A 16631-nucleotide genomic window follows, 5' to 3' on the forward strand; every position below is an offset into this window, starting at 1 on the left:
GATTCCTTTATTCAACTTGTTTTCTCATGAGAGAGAGAGAGAGAGAGAGAGAGAGAGAGAGTATTTTATACAATGAGAGGAATAGTGAACTAGGTCAACTTAACAAAGGTTGTTTTTGTTTTGTTTTGTTTTTTTTTGTTTTTTTAAAATTTTTTATGAGAAGTTTGTAACTTTTATTCAGTAGAAAGTAAATTACAATACGTCTTAAATCCAACTGATTCAATCATGCTTGGATTTTCCTTTGAACAAGTTACAAACAAGCTAGAAATCCCTTTTGCAAATTAAGCAAGAATATGTTAATTTGCTTGACGGTGCACATTGTAGGCTTCACCAATTGAAAACAATTGAGCTGACATTTAATTCCTTGAATTAAATTGACATTGAATATGGGAGGGTTGGAATGGTCTGTGAGTGTATCATATACAATTTTTGAATCGCATTCAAATACAACGTCATGGAGTCCAACATTCCTTGCAAAGTAAACTCCCTCTTCAAAAAGCCTTCGCCTCCGATTCTAATGGTCCCAATGGTGCAGAAATTTTCTTGCTTAATGCAGCAATTAATGCACTTGTATGGTCCCTGGCAACAATGCCAACACCAGCCTCCTTTGTGCTTGAGAAAAGAGTGCCATCAATGTTAACCTCGTACTAAGGAGGCTCGAGTGGTGGCCATCTCGATTGCTCTTCCTCTCTGACCTGTGAGTGCTTCAGATTTGCAGTTTGGAATTCATCAATGTAGTCCTGTGCCCTCTTCACAATGTCACTACCAAATGCCCCACGCAACGGTGATGATTACAAGTGCCAGTCCATCTTCATCGATCCGTTGGTTGTATTTTAAGTACCACAGCAAGTCCATAAAATCCTGGAGGTGGGAGGTTTTGTTGTAGCGCATCCACACTTGATTTTTTTTCCATACTTTACCAGCTATTGTGCAATCCCAGAAGACATGGCCAGAGGTTTCCGAAGCTTTGTCCACTCACACCCATCACAGATTGCGGATAGGGTTGTCAATAACCTTCCCGCCAAAGAGATTAGCTTTCGTGGGGAGAATGTTTTTACACGGGAAGGACTTTGTTTTAGTAAGTAATTAAGAATCATAATCCCAAATAACACATTATTTATTTTAAAGGGTGTCATCTAGCAATAGGGAGGAAATTCCTCCAACCTATTACCGCCAAAATGCTGACCAGGAAAATAATTTCCACTCCATTGTTTTATCATATTTTTTTTTTTCCAAAATATAATACTTCTTTTGACTTTGACTTATGATGCATGGTCAAAGGGATTGCCCAAAGCTGATGCATTTGGTGAGAGTTTTAAAGTATAAGAAACATTGATTTTTTTTCCCTTTTTTTTTGGAGAAATAAAAAATACCTGTTAGATCTTGAAGAAAAATGCTCAGGGGGTCAACTATAATAGTAAATTGGTTCAAGCTAGAACTGCAGGTTCTTAACCATCAGCCCAGCACAGCACACACATGGGAATTAATACCAATGCCCAACATTTTTAAGCGTTTAGAAAGAATGGAACCCAGCCATTACATTTTAACAGAATTTCTAGCATTCTTCAAAGGAGGTTCTACTGAAGAAGATGAAAAGCTCAATCTAAAATAGTGACATTGCAACAATTGAGCAAATGTCACCATCTCAACAAGCTCCTTTTGAGCATGATCGCCTTTAGGTCTCTTTAGCATGGCTCAAAATATTATGTCCAAGGATACTTTCTTGAAAGATTTCAACAACTAGTCAGATGGCTGATCCAGCGGATAGTAAAAAAGGAAAATTAAGTCAAAGATGGAATCTCAAACAGCTACTCCATTCCCACATTACCACACAATTTTGTGTTAAGTCAATTCTTTTTTCGCTTAGCCTAGCAATCAAATGGCACATTTACTACTTGTGAAGTTAATAAAAATCTCACAAGTCATAATACAAAAGACCTTCCGGATAATCTATCAATTTTAAGATTCAAACCACCATTCAATTCAATAAAAATGTTTCGTTGAGGTTGTAAGCTTACATGAAACTAGAGAACATCCCATTCCTCCCAAGAAGCATTATTGCAGATCAGCTGAATAGCAAGGGAGTCTCTGTACAGTATACCATACCCTAAAACCAAGCTGATCACTTGCAACAGTTTGGGCTAGTGGCCAACTGGTTATATAACAAGGGGAAGGTGAGAGGTGTGATAAACATATCAGCTAGCACTTCTTACCAATGTTGAGTACTCTGTGCAGATAGAAGGCTTCACCTTGATCCCCATTTAAGGACCTTCTCTCCAAGCAGCATGCAGTTAGCTGCCTGAGCAGCCTCTCAAGACAAGATTGCAGGCAACCATGTGAGTCTTTTAAGTTGGGATTCATTGACAAGATCATGGCATTAACTGCATCAGCGACAACTTCTCGCTGTGAATCTTCAAGCAGGTATCCAACTGAGGACTCCTGTGGTTGTTCATATGCCAACAAGGCAACACAATCCTAGAGAGAGAGAGAGAGAGAGAGAGAGAGAGAGAGTTACAATTATTATTCAGCTCAAAACTTCCAAAAGAGTAAGGATCATTATATTGTTTAGTACCAAAGGATGCTTCTATAAGACATACAGAAACCAATTCACCCTAACTAGCCTAAGCAAGTCATAACTCAAAAGCAACAAGTCCTAAGGTTTACTAGAGCATCCTTTTTTTTTTTTTATTATAAATATTTATGACGCGGAACAACCCCCCCCCCCCCCCCCTTCTCAAGGTATGGGCCAGTCAGACCACCCCAGAGTGGCAAACCCTGGATGTCTACACTTGAGCATCCTTTTTTGATATGCTACCACCATGAGATGGTAAATTGTGGTTGATACAAAAATTTCTTCCCAGGCCAACACACACACAGTGATAGACTGGTAGGTACTTCTTGATGTATTTAAAAGGCTCATATGGAAGGTAAAAGTGTTTTCCTTTTACTTTCCTCTTAAATGCATTGTGCTGCTCTAAAAAGGAAAAAAAAAAAAAAAAAGAGAGAGAAAAGAATATTTTAGTTTTACTGCAAAAACTAAAATATTAACATTTATCTCAACATCTTCCAAGCGTAGAAGGAAATGAGAGATAAAATTCCATGTGTTTCATCCAAAAAATTCTAGAACAAAGCAATTATTGGGTCAATTGCTTCGCAACTTACCAACATCACAGCAAATGCATGGACCAGAAGAATTTCAATGCAGAAGTAGTGTTTCCTATGTGCAACAGACTTTATAATTCTTGGCAAACAATTTTACTCAGTACCTGAACAAAATCCTCAAACCCGGCGAGCCCAAAAAATTTTGCTAATTGAATCCTTCCATACTTCACAGCTTCCTCCAGTGCCCCAACCTACATGTCAGGTTCAGGTGTCTCAAATTATAAATGAACAGTCGATTAAGTATACTTGATCATAACTAGCAACTTTGTATGTATCAAAACTAGCAACTTTGTATGTATCAAAACTAGCAATCTGTGACAACAACAATTAAGGGTTTTCTAACCAACCCTAAAATCAGTCATATGAGAACAATTAATCAATCACATAAATCATGGAGAGAAAGTTGAGAACACTTAGCCATTTTGTACTGACGAACATAGTAGGCAGAATAAAACAAAAAACCTCTGAATGGGTTTAGTTAAAAATTAAAAAAAAGGCCTTTGAATGGGTAACTTGCATTCATTTATTTCAAACAAACAAAAACCTTCTTTTATGGAAGTAGCTTGAATTCCTGTGTATAAAGCTTCTACTAAGCAAAATTAATAGGATGAAGAAAAGAACATACACGAACCAATTCAATAAACTTTTGACAGTGAAGCAGAAAGCAGGTAGCCGATTTATCATCCTGCAAAAAGCACAATTGATTGTCAATGCCTGGATAAATAAAGGCGATCTAAGAAGGTTGAAGATAACCCTCAAAAGTTGAAACTAAGTTACAATTTATAAAAATATGCACTACAATTAGTGCTCAACAATGGTCACATATCTCTCATCTTCTACCACAAGAATCAAGCACAAACTCAAATTCAGAACAAAAATTGACATGCCATCCAGGAGCAGTATCACATTGAAGCTATAACAACCCCCCCCCCCCCCCCCTCCCCTCTGGTGGGCGACCAAAAAAATTCTAATCTTGAAATGTTTTAAGTTTTCCCCAGATTCAAGGACAATTTTTAGTAAATATATGGATGGCCCCCAAACTATTTTTCAATTATATATATCACCCAATAATCTAAAATTTCAAATAATTGTTTCTCTAAATTGAACACCCCCCCCCCCGAAAAAAAATCTGTAATCCTGATTCTGCCCTTATGCTATCAGAACATTGGACAATAAAAACAAAAACAAAAATGCATAAACATGTTCTCAAAGTTCTCATTTAGCTAGTGACAACTTTCAGGTATGGGAAGCTATAAGTTTCAAACCTCACAGTATAATCACTCTTCTACTGAAAAAGAGGACCCTGCTGAAGTTATTAATCTAGTTTTTGTCCCAGAAATACTAAATAGCCCTTTGTAAATATAACAAAAGAGAACAATTTTGATTTGAAAATGTCAATCAAGTAATTGATAATGAGAGGACATCAGTATGTTTTCTTTCCTAAATGGTTCCTAGATTGATTGAATTTTAAATGTGAAAAGCTCTAGCTCATTGGAAAAAAGATATTCAAAAAACAATTTGACCAAGTAGAAAAAATATCTTAGGACTTATCTTACAAATGGATTAGAATGGCTTATCCATACTTCTGCCAGCAGTTGACAAGAAACACAGATATTCATGCACAAAACCAAGTCAGGTTTCATTCCACCAGTTCAAACCACAGTAAGAAATCTCAATGCCATGTTGCACTGATAGAGCACATAAAAATTTCAAACACAGTTCAAACAGCAGGAAGGACATGAATTGAGGCAGTTAAGCAGTTGAGAAGAAATACTTAAAAATGGTTATGGTATTGAAGCATGACTGATGATAATAACAATTGTAATCAATGGCACATGTGGTGGGCAAAAGGGAATGTGGGGGGGCTGGGCAAGGGGAGGGGGTGTTTGTTAAAGAGGCAGGGACTAGGAGTAAACAACAATTTGTGTGTTACAATGCTTGGACATTTACCAATTTAGATGACATATATGCCTCGTTAATAAGTATAAAACAACATTTGTTGCACATTAACAATTAAATAAACCTTCTGAACATCAGACCCAGGTTGGCAACACACTTTTTTAACATGAATGAACATCATTTCAAGAGAACACTCTGAAAGTTGAGTCCACCTGAACAATCTGGGGATACCAGTCATGAAGTTTACCAAGTGCAGCATCAATCTCCCCATTCTTTATTAGCTTCATGCACAGTGAAAATAAGTCAGCCAAATTGATAATATTAGCAAAATTAACACAGCTCAAATTAGTTAGCTAAAAAAGGGTAGTTCAAATAAAATAAAAGCTAAAAAACAGAGCTAGGAAACAAAGCAGTTGAAGATAATAAGTAAACCAAAAAAAAAAAAATGTAAGAGAAGATAATTAAGTGAACTTCAGTTCACACACTCTGAAAAGGACTAGCCAATCTCCTCAAGCATGTGATCATCGGAAAATAATTTAATGTAAATTGCGGTTGCCTTTTGCATCCAATGGGATAGATATTGAGGCACATTGCACTGATTTTGGTAATCAGAACTAAAAGCCCAGGTACGTTAACCCAATCCACATTTTTGGTTAAGCTTTAGTAGAGAAGTAACAACAATTCTTGCAAGTAAGATGATGGTGATGTGGGACTATTGTACTTTAACATGACCACATGGTTCTTACAAACATTATTATGTGTTTTCTTGCAAAACTTGGGTTGGCTTATATCTTCTTTTATTTTATTTTTCTTTTTTATTTATTTATTTATTTATTATTATTATTATTATTATTATTATTATTATTATTATTATTATTATTATTATTATTATTTTTACCCAGTTTATTGCTAAGTTGCACACAACTACTCTCTATCCCATTCTTATGTAAGGAGGTACCATTTAAGCTATAACTCACTCATGTGTTGGCTCATTGCAATATTTCACTTCTTGTACTTCTTCATTTTCCTCAATAAATTAACCATTCAGACCATTTGCTGAAGATTTCACCCTTTCAATCTAATGATTGAGGGTGGTCTTTTATTTATTTACATATTTAGTTCTTCTAATGCATATGATCTAGTAGTCTGTTCTTATAATTTTTTCCCCTTAATTATTTTAATTGTTGTTAGCTATAAGTTGAAGTTTTTTCAGCAAAAGTTCCCACATTTAATAAAGAGAACACATTGAATTAGGCCAACCACAGACAGAATAGTAACTTTAAGGAATAACTTCGAAATATTGGCGCTGCACTACATATGATATCTAAGCAAACTTCAGGAATGACATAAACTATTAACCTAGAGTGAGGATTTGATCACTTCATATTGCATAAGAAAACACATATGCAACAACAAGCACCTGTTGCTGAACTCAAGGAAACCCAAAATATCATTAAATTCCCCATTAAACAACGAACTCCAATTCAGCCATTCATACGTATTTATTTCTCCAAGTATTTTATGGAGGACTTTTGTAAACTAGAAAATAGAGCTTACAATTAATTAAGATAAGATGGAACATCTAATCCAGAACCTTTCCAATTAATTTTAAAACAAACATAAGCTATACTTCAGCATCTCATTAAAAAGTTGTTAATTAGTCATCAACTTTCTATAGTGGCAGCTGCAAAGAACTCATTCTGAGAGTTTGACTCAGCTGGGCTGAAACTGAAATATTCAATGCAAAGTTAGATAAAATCACACCACCTCACTGCACATTTTATCCATTACATTTTCTAGGGCCTCAAAACTGAATCAGTCTATTGCAGAACTTTGTGAACTGTCATGTTACGTATGATCTTTTGGAACTGTTAGTCCTATTGACAATGTTTTTCTCTAGCTCACAGTCCATCATGTAATAACTGTTGCAAGTACTCTCTCAGCCTAGCTGGTATCAATTCTAAGATCGTCTATTAGAACTCAAGCAACCACAAAGTAGAATGAAGTGCCAGGCAAACACCAACACCCCCCCCCCCCCCCCCCCCCAAAAAAAAAAAAGAGATGGAAAAGAAAATTTGAATAATTCACAAAAGGATCTTTTATCATTCCAAAGAAGAAATTAAGTAGAGAGAACGTATTTCCTTATTAGCCCAATAGGACTTCACATCAAAAGAATATAAATTGATAATGAATTTTGAAAGATGAATATACATGTGCGTGTGTGCACATGCATGCTACGGTCTCACATGTTTGCAAACTTTGCACATGCAAGCATTAGTAAAGGTGGATATCTTCCAACTTTTAAAACTAGTGGAGTCAAATGATTGGTATCTTTCACTCACATTGAAAGGTGAAGAAAATGACGTATTTTTTTTATGTGGAAGGAAGCATTTAATTTATAGTTTGTTATCTCTCATTAAAAGCCTTTTTTTTTTTTTTATGAATAAGAAAATTTCATTGACGAATCTCAGAATACAAGAAATATACTAAAGAAGAAAAAAACAGTCAAGACATTGAACTGTCAATGTCTGTATGCAAAGAGGAAGAAGGTGGGCAACACAACCATCGACTCATACTCACAATGGAGGAGGAAGTGATCAATTGTCTCACCAGTTTTCTTTTTTAAACTTAATTATTTAATAGCCTAAATTTTTATAATTATCCATCATTGCATGGGATAATGGGTAAGACCCATAGAATATTATATATCTATATATAATCAAAAGGTTAGTGAAACCCTCATATCACAGTCACATATTAGAGAAGAGCAAGAGAGAGAGCACTGAACCCATATTGTAAACCAAAAGTCCATATGGACATAAAATTAGTCAAAAATTTCATACCTGTCGTAGAGTCTTTCTCTCGTTCAATGCATACATGATGTCCTGCTCATCAAAGCCATTCTCTTGAGCTATATGGACAGGAGGCACAGTAGTTTTACTAGCCATGTCAAATGAGTTGAGAGTCTCTTCATAGCCATAATGTAGTAAGTAGGAGCGTACAATTCTGGTTAAAGATACAAGTACATTAGTACTTGAAGAATGGCAGTCATAGATCAAATAACAGTAGCATGACTTCTCATAACATAGCCAAAATGTGTTGCTAAGACATACATAGTTCATGAATAATAAATATCTTTAAGACATACATGGTTCAAAGACACATATAGCTATGAACAATCTTTAACAGTTTTGCATGCATTTAGCAGGACATCAGCAAGAAAAAAGGCAATGGAAATTTGAATAGCCAACACCCTACAGTCAGAGACATTAGGTAGACCACTATGTATTGGATCAAATTTAATAGGACCTTGGCTATATGATAATGAATAGCCCTAAATTCAAGATTGCTACAAACATAGCCAAAATGGAATTCTATTTTCATGAGAGATCTTCCAAATGTATCAACAAAGCCATAAAATACATCCTTACACACCAAAAAAAAAAAAAAAAAAAGGATTACAGAGACTCCTATTATGCTCTCTCTCTGGAATCTAAATCTAGGACTCCTTCAGGAAAATGTAAAGATTCAGATTCCAATGACATGAACCTTTATTGCTTTACCTAATTTGAATTCAACATCTTATGAAAATTTTTCCTTTTAAAAATTAGATAAGTAAATACTTTTTTATTTATTTTTTAAGTAGGAATACAATAAGAAAGCTTTACATAACTGTTTTTTCCCTACTTATCAAAAAAACATAACTGTTTTTTTCCTCAATGATAATCTTATTGCCCCCACAGAAAAATTTGAATTTTATCTCTGCTAACAGGACTTCAAACATTTCAGCCATTTGAAATTCTTAAGAGCAAGTGTATATACAGTATAGGACCCAGCACAGCTTCTAACTCTGTTCAGCTGTTCCCACCTCATATATTTAAGGTTCTTCCTGCTGGCTTTGTGAGCTTCTTCAAACCACTGATTGCCCTTGTTAAATTCAAGAAAAGCAACCAGAGCTATCCTTCAACGCTCTTGTTTGTTAAATTTGGAATCCCAATTCTAGACTTGAAGAACATTTAGGATTTGAAACCTCATTTACTAGTTGATCTCCAAACATTATATTTGAAATTTGAAGCTGAAGGAAACAAAAAAGGAAGAGGACGAAGCTGTACCAAATTTAAAAAAAAAAAAAAAAAAAACTCTTCTCTTGAATCAGTTGGCACATAATTGCATTGTTCTAAAAATTACATAGGCAGAAATTATAAATTTATAACCAAAGAATAAACCAAGAGTCAAGCTCCACTGTAGGACAAGCTTCGATAGTAACAAAGTTTTCTAGTTCTTTTGCCACAAATCAGATGATTCAATGGACAGTAGTACTTAAATCAGTAGAACCTCAACAGGTGTACAACAGAGTAGAAAATGTCTTGGTTGAATAAGATTTAATCTGATGTGAACATACCCATGACTGACATTTGGTGGCAAAGATATCTTTTCAACTGTCGTTTGTTGCTTCATCCTCTCTCGTTTTTCAAAATCCTAATCAAATGACACAAATGAAAAAGAAAAAGAAAAAATTAACAAAGGAAACAACAACAGTGAGTAATTCCAGCAAAAAAATAAAAAGGCAAAGCATGATAACAAAACAACTTATCTATCACTTAATTTTACTTCACTAACCCAATTCAATAAGTGGAATTAATCCTTCATAGCTATGAAATCCAGAAACAACATATTTCATAATTTTGTACTTTTCAATTTTTTCCCTGAAAATTTGAGATCATTATTGGGGGTTCTGAATGTGGAAGTGTAATTTAGGACCAAGAAAATCAAGGAAAAATGAAATAAAATTTGAAATATCTATGGGTTATTTATTTATTTATTTATTATTAATTTTTTTTATCAAGTCTATGTTTTAATTTTTCAAATGTTTTGAATAAATTGTTAGTTTGAGATTTACTTTTTCATTACGTTGTTCTTTCATTTGTTGCAAATTTAAGGAATTTGTCTAAATATCCAAAAAATAATTTTTTTTTCAAGGAATATGTATGGAAATAAAGACACTTTTAAGGAGTTGGGGTGGGTGTGCAGGGCAAGTGCTGATATCCACAATGCATATGAGATGTTTTTATGTCAGCAACAGAAGCCCAAGCTCATGGAATTGTTGATCATGTAGGGGTAAAAATAACAGGGGTAGGAGGAACACCGCCAAAAGCAAGGGCAGGAGATGAGATTCGCAAAAACAAAATGCCCCCTGCCATCCCTAAAAGATAGACAATTTGGAGGAGCTGTGCAAAGGGAAGAGACAAAGAGAGTTGAGGTTAGGTTGAGAGGGCTTGGGGCTAAAATTTAAAAGAGAAAGAAATGGAGGGGTACTCTGGTCAAAGTGGTTGAAGTAGTGCCATTAATGTACCCAAGTAGTGTATATATTAGCAATACTTGGGTGTTTATGAGGGTGCAGCACGCGCACTCTAGTCTGAAGTCAGTGTGTGTGCGTGTGTGTGTACATATCACATTCTTCAACCTAGGCAATCACCTAATATGGTAGGCTGAGATTCAAAATTCTGGGAAACAACGTAAAGTTACAAAGACAAACCCACACTTAAAACCAAAAGAAGAAAAAGGAGGAGGAGCATATCTTGCCTCAAGATCAAAAGCAAATGGTTTCTGCCCAAAGTTGACATGGACCCTGCCAAATTCAGATCAAACACATTTGAAAAATCAGGACCTCTGCCACTATGATAAAAAGAAGCTGTAATATGATTAATATGCAATACGTAATAGAACAATTTGTAAGTTCAAGGAGACTTCACAGGACAGGCAATTTAGCATTGTTCACAAACCTGTTAAAGAAGCATATCATATCTAAGCTGCTTCTCACCATATGACAAAGGAGACTGTGTGTGTGTATGAGAGAGAGATAGAGAGAGAGAGAGAGAGAGAGAGAGAGAAAGAGAGAGAACATGCTATAGACTGTTGGCTATTCAGGATTGCAAACTAAAGGTAACCAAACTAAAAAGCTTGACAGTATTCTGTAACACATTACTGAAGCAGATAGACCCATTATAAAGCACAGGAAGTTTAACTTTCTACAGCTTCAACCAAATATCCATTCTTATCAATCAATTGTTCAGTCATATACAAATAGTGCATGTGTGTGTGGGTGGGTGTATATATTAAATTATTGAAGCCAAATTATTCATTTTCTTATTTGAATTTGAATGGTGAGAGGCAATGCATACATAGGTCAAAAATTAACCATCTATTTTTTTTAGAAGAAAAAAAAATCAATTAAGTCATATTTTTCACTTAGTTATCTCTATTCTAAGAAACCTTAACCTTTTATTTATTAAACACTTAAGTCTAAGAATCCTTGACTCATCCACAGAGACTCCCATAAATCTACTAAACTATCTTATGCATTGCATAACCCACTCCAACAGTTCCTTGGTTGCTCCACCCCCCCCCCCCCCTCCATCTCAATGTCGACCAACTTTGAACAACTAGCTAATGGAATAAACTCTTGCAAGCCTTTGTGGGGCACTATGGTCCATGTACTTGCTGAATGTGGTCTCAATTCACCTTTGCCCAACACCTGGTCGCGCCCTACCAAAACAGCCTGTTGTCCACCCAGTCTCTGTCTTCCTCCCCACTAAAGCTCTGTTGAGCCTCGTCAGTTTTTCTCCAGTTCCATTCCCTAGCTCTTGAACATTGCCTTAGATGCTAAACCACATGGAACTCCACCCTATACTAAGCTCCTTGTCCTGTCGCTACCACACCCATTGTGCATTCAACCCACTCGGTACTGCTGTGAAGACCACGTTTGCCCTTGACACCTCCAAGCTACCCACTACCTGTCTGCCTAGCCTCGACATTCCAGAGAGTTATAGTCTCACTTGTCACAGTAATATCACAGGTCTGACCCATATTTACTGAATCAGGATGTTGTATCCACTCTCACCTAAAGTCTCTTCAAAATCTTTCAGCCCATTGGGTTTTTGGTCTTCTAAGTATTAAGGTGAAGTTTTTAGAGCTTTGGCCCACCTCAAAGTGAGTGGGTCGAATACTTAAAACCCCTTTTGCCCATGTTGCGTTGTTAGAATCATGCCAGTCTGGTTCCTCCTTCTTGGCTTCCCCAAACAAGGACTGAATTACCGTTCTTAAAGTTTTCTCAAGATACTGGCCTCTTGCTGTCATGGTTTAAATTGGTAAACTATACGAGTCCACCAATTCTTGTGAGAGGAGTGCCATTGGCTGTTGCCTTAAACTATTGGCTAGATCCTCTCCCTCCTATTTTGTTGAAGATTTAGTCTCTCTCTCTCCCCCCCTTCTCTCTCTCTCTCTCTCTCTCTCTCTCTCACTCACACACACACACACACACACACACTATGGAATATGGCAAGCATAGTCCCTACATGAGCACATCTCTGAAACTCTTTCTCACTATGGAATAGGGCACGCATTGCCCCTATATGAGCACAAAAAGGCAAGGAAGCCCCCACTAATCTGACAATGATGCTCTAACCAAACTAATTGTGAAACCTGAGGTTAGTGCCAACATCATAATGAAGATGAAGGTTTAACAAATCTCCCTTGATTCCTTGTGTTTTTCGGATTTGTAGATTTTATTTGGTTGGCTCTGTATTAGACAAGTACCAATTTATATGCCACACCATTGGTGAATCTTGTGTATCCTAGCAGTGTTAATAAAATTACTTTTTGATTTTGCAGAACCTGAACTGCATCCTGGCACGCCAATATGGATATGTGTCAGATACAGACACACCTGCCTATTTGATGTGTCTAAGCTTCCTTGCATGTAAAAAACTAAACCTATACGTTAAAAGTCAAATCCCACTCCCAGTCAAATGACCTACTGGAACATTAATGACATAATAATAGCTAGTGGAAGTAACATAATTTTTTTTTTTAAAAAAAAAAAAAGAAAAAAAGAAAAAAGAGAAGACATTGAGATAGAACTTTTGGACTTATCCTGGACAGTGAGCTGGTCCAAGTGGACTTCTGGATAATTGCTTTGCTCAGACTTGGAACTTATCAAAAAAGCTTAGCCTTGGAAGCTCCTGCATCACATATCTTAAGTTCTTACACAACACTATCGCTATCAGAGATTTCCCCATCATTACTAGACTATCAAACATGCTGACATTACTAACTGATTCAGTACTGATGTTTCTACATATTTTGACTTGTTGAATTATTAGAAAGCTACTATTCCCTCCACTAAAGTGAACATGATTAGGCTTTTCATTTTCTTGGAAGAAGGCTGATTATTTATTGGGACTACTACATGATCACAGTCTGACATGTAGTAGAACAATTACAGATACAGGAGAATTATATATATGCAGACACAATTACAGTCTTGCAACTTATCAAGAAAGAAAAACGTAGCATTGCAAGCAGTGTAAAAAATAGAGTTTTTATACAAGGTTGCAAACAGGAGAAGTGCATGAAAGGGATAACTTTATGACGATTCAATAGATTAAATTCACCATATTCTTGTTTCTTTTTCCCAGATTTCAGGAAGCCCCATGTGTAGATAGTATTAGCGCTTAATTTATATTCAGTTGCTTATGGATAATTCTAGTTGAGCCCTTACATGCCATGTACGGAATCCTCTAACCCAACTTACCAAAAAATAAATAAATTTTATGTCTTTAAAAAAATAAAAAGAGTAGTTGGCCTGACAATTGTTTTATGATGTTGGCAGCCTAAATTCAATACTTTAACAAACACACAATGACCAAAACTATGCCACATCCATGCAAGAGAAACCAACAGATCTCATTTAATATTATTAACAAATATCATAAATAATTAATATCCACTAGCAGAGCAAAAGTTCCAGACTTAATTGATATCTGCACTATATGAATCCAGCAATAACATGCACTCACAACTTCCTTATGACAATAGGTTTATGACAGAAGGATGAAGCAGCATAAAATTTTTAAAGAAACAGTACAACTTACTCCTCATTTTGGCTGTGAACGGCAATTGTAGGAAATAAGGAACCCTTCACATCATTGTACACTGTTCCTACTACTCGTCCATTTTTACTGGTAACAACAAAGAGCAGACATATAATAATCAGAATCCTTAGAAAAAGGGGACAATTACAGGAAGTAAATTAAAGTTATACACGAACCCAAGATGGCTACATGATTTAATAACATACTGAACTGTGTTGATTCCAACAACTAATAAACTGAAGGTAGCAAACAAATGTCTTACGTGAAAAAGAATTCATGTGAAGCATAATTAATTCCAGCACCAACTGTATCATTAGCTGTGTAGGTTGGGCCAAAAGTCTCTCCCTTTCCTTGTCCACGATAAAGCAGTCCATCATCCCCGTGGTATCCACAACTGTGTGGCTCCCACCTGCCCCATAATTAATTAATTAACAATAATAACAACAAAAATTTAAAAGCCCATGTACAATGTTACAATGTAAGACTGCACAAAAAAAAGTTTATTATTTATTTTTCAAATCTTAAGAAGTACACCAATAAATTCTTGCTCAAACAGCATCTCCTGCCCTCATAAGAGCAAGGTGGTGGGTGAGATTGTGGGTTCAAGAGTCAAGACTCATGGCGTACGTGTGCAATTTTCCAATCAAACAAAAAATATGCCTAGAGAACAATGGCGACTATAGAACTCACCAAAGAGAACATGTGCACAATGGATTTAAACATGTAACTCACGAATCTTGTATAATTCCATAAAAGAACCTTGTTTTTGAAGGAGCTACTACTGATTTGTAGAGCCAAATGTATGTTAAACTGGTGGGTCCCACCACGAGCATTGGACTATTGGAGTACTACTTTTGGCGGTATATTTACTCTATAAACACCATGGGCTATGGTTCAACCTTAGAGGTTCTAACCTCCACAAATCAGTAGAAATCTTAATTTGGTATCTAAAGGTGTTCAGTTATCTTTCTAAGAGCCTAGTAAGTTAGTGGTATAGCCAACTCTCTTTTATTATAAGAACGAGGGTTTGAATCCCCCCTTCCCCATTGTTACAGTTATGGAATTATCATATATATATATATATATAAGAGTAGTCTGTTGGTTCTAGTTAGCTCAACTGGTAAAGTCTCTTCTTATCAAATATGAAACTTAGGTTCAAATATGAAATTTAGGTTCAAATACCACCCAAAACCAAAATTCAACTGGGATCTTGGCCTGATTATTATTTTTTGATAGGTAGATAATGAGATTCGAACCACAAACCTAAGGCACCACAAAGTATGCCATTCCCTTTGGGCTATCACTTGAACCCCCCCAGTGTGTTGGCTTGATCATAAAAAGCAATCATCAAAGAGCAGATGTCATAGTTTCAAATCCTATCTTTATCTATCCAAACAAAGTTATGAGAACAGTCTTAATTCAGCTTAACGTGAGTATTTTGTTAAGTCAAGTCTACTACAAGTCACGACATCTAAAGTAGAAAGATTACCACTGCTTCTACATAGACAGTAGTTAATCAAGTAAAAATGATCATCAAGCTGCAAACTTTCAGACTTGCAACATTGAAACTCTTTCAAATTGAACTCCTACAAGTCCCTAAAAACCCCAAGCCCCTTTACATTTTCAACAATAACAGTACACACAGACACACCCAAATTTCACAACTTTCTTATATATATTCATAGAAAAAAGAAAAACACAAACCCGGGCTGTCTCCGCATCTTGAAATTGTCAGTGGTGAAGCCAATGGCGATCTGGCCTTTGGCCCCGGAGTCCTTGACGTAAATCTCGAAGTAGTAAACGAGTCGCTTCACCGGAGCCGGCTTGTTAGCTTGCACCACTCCGACATCGTGGCCGTGGAGGTTCACGCTCGTGTACTTCACCGACATCTTATCGGTGGAAACCACCAGGAACCCGCCTGAGCTGTTTATAGTGTTGAGCTCCGTCGGAGACTCCTCATCTTCCATGTCCTCTTCCATCTCCTTCTCCTCCTTCTTCTTGTGTGCCCCACGCGCCACCTCCAAGAAATACGACCCCACCTCCTCCTCGTTCTTGCTTCCACTATTGTTGTTCGTCATTGTTTTCTGATTCGATCAAAAAAATTAAATTAAAGAAACCCTAGAAATGTGAATTTCAGGAATGGAATGAAATTGAGTTTTATAAAAACTTTGGATTTGAATTTTGTTTTTGGTTGCTTTTTTTTGTTAAAATTTGTTCCTTGCTTCTTGAATCTTTTTTGTTTTTTTTGCTGAATACACACTCATTGGAGGGAGGGTTTTACTTGTCTGCGACCATGAGCTGGGTGTTACTATGGTTCGATTGGGACACGTCAGGTGTTAACAGTGTCCTCTTACCTCAGTGATGACGTGGCAATATCTGATTATTTCTAATATTGGATAAAGAAAAAAAATAAATGCTGTGTTTTTTAATAATGTTTTTGTGAGATTGGCAGTAGTAAATAATTTTAGTTTGTTACAAAATGACATTGCAACTAACCAACTTGGAGATCATTCATTTTTGTAAGGTAAAAAATTAATTGGTATTTTAACATAATGATAAAGAACAATCTTTAATATATATTCAGATGTTATAATTTGAAATGCTATTATCTATTATAAAAAAATAAATAAAAAGAAG

At 35.9% G+C, this 16631-nt stretch overlaps 1 protein-coding gene across 2 annotated transcripts; it reads right to left on the minus strand.

Moving 5' to 3' along the window:
• Positions 1 to 1786: 1786 nt before the first annotated feature.
• LOC142620424 (ran-binding protein M homolog) lies at positions 1787 to 16219 on the minus strand. 2 transcript variants are annotated; one of them, XM_075793793.1, is made up of 10 exons: positions 15699 to 16219; positions 14257 to 14403; positions 13995 to 14081; positions 10645 to 10690; positions 9464 to 9540; positions 7905 to 8067; positions 5274 to 5342; positions 3788 to 3847; positions 3267 to 3353; positions 1787 to 2475 (listed from the first exon to the last, which is right to left on the minus strand). In XM_075793793.1, the coding sequence occupies exons 1-10, from the start codon at positions 16070 to 16072 to the stop codon at positions 2200 to 2202; spliced, it is 1386 nt and encodes a 461-aa protein (XP_075649908.1). In that variant the 5' UTR covers positions 16073 to 16219; the 3' UTR covers positions 1787 to 2199. The 2 variants fall into 2 exon arrangements, with proteins under 2 accessions (XP_075649908.1, XP_075649912.1); XM_075793797.1 differs by having other exon boundaries at positions 3794 to 3847; positions 15699 to 16216.
• Positions 16220 to 16631: the final 412 nt, after the last annotated feature.

Source organism: Castanea sativa, chromosome 1 (genome assembly GCF_040712315.1).
Source record: "Castanea sativa cultivar Marrone di Chiusa Pesio chromosome 1, ASM4071231v1".
Classification (NCBI taxonomy): Eukaryota; Viridiplantae; Streptophyta; class Magnoliopsida; order Fagales; family Fagaceae; genus Castanea; species Castanea sativa.

Bases quoted from the DNA above. Each gene is read 5' to 3' on its own strand.
- LOC142620424 (XM_075793793.1), bottom strand. From the start codon at position 16,072: ATGACGAACAACAATAGTGGAAGCAAGAACGAGGAGGAGGTGGGGTCG. The intron at 14,404-15,698 runs GTTTGTGTTTTT...ATTATGGGGCAG, and splicing joins AAGATGCGGAGACAGCCCGG to GTGGGAGCCACACAGTTGTG. The intron at 3,354-3,787 runs GTATGTTCTTTT...CCTGACATGTAG, and splicing joins AGTTTATTGAATTGGTTCGT to GTTGGGGCACTGGAGGAAGC.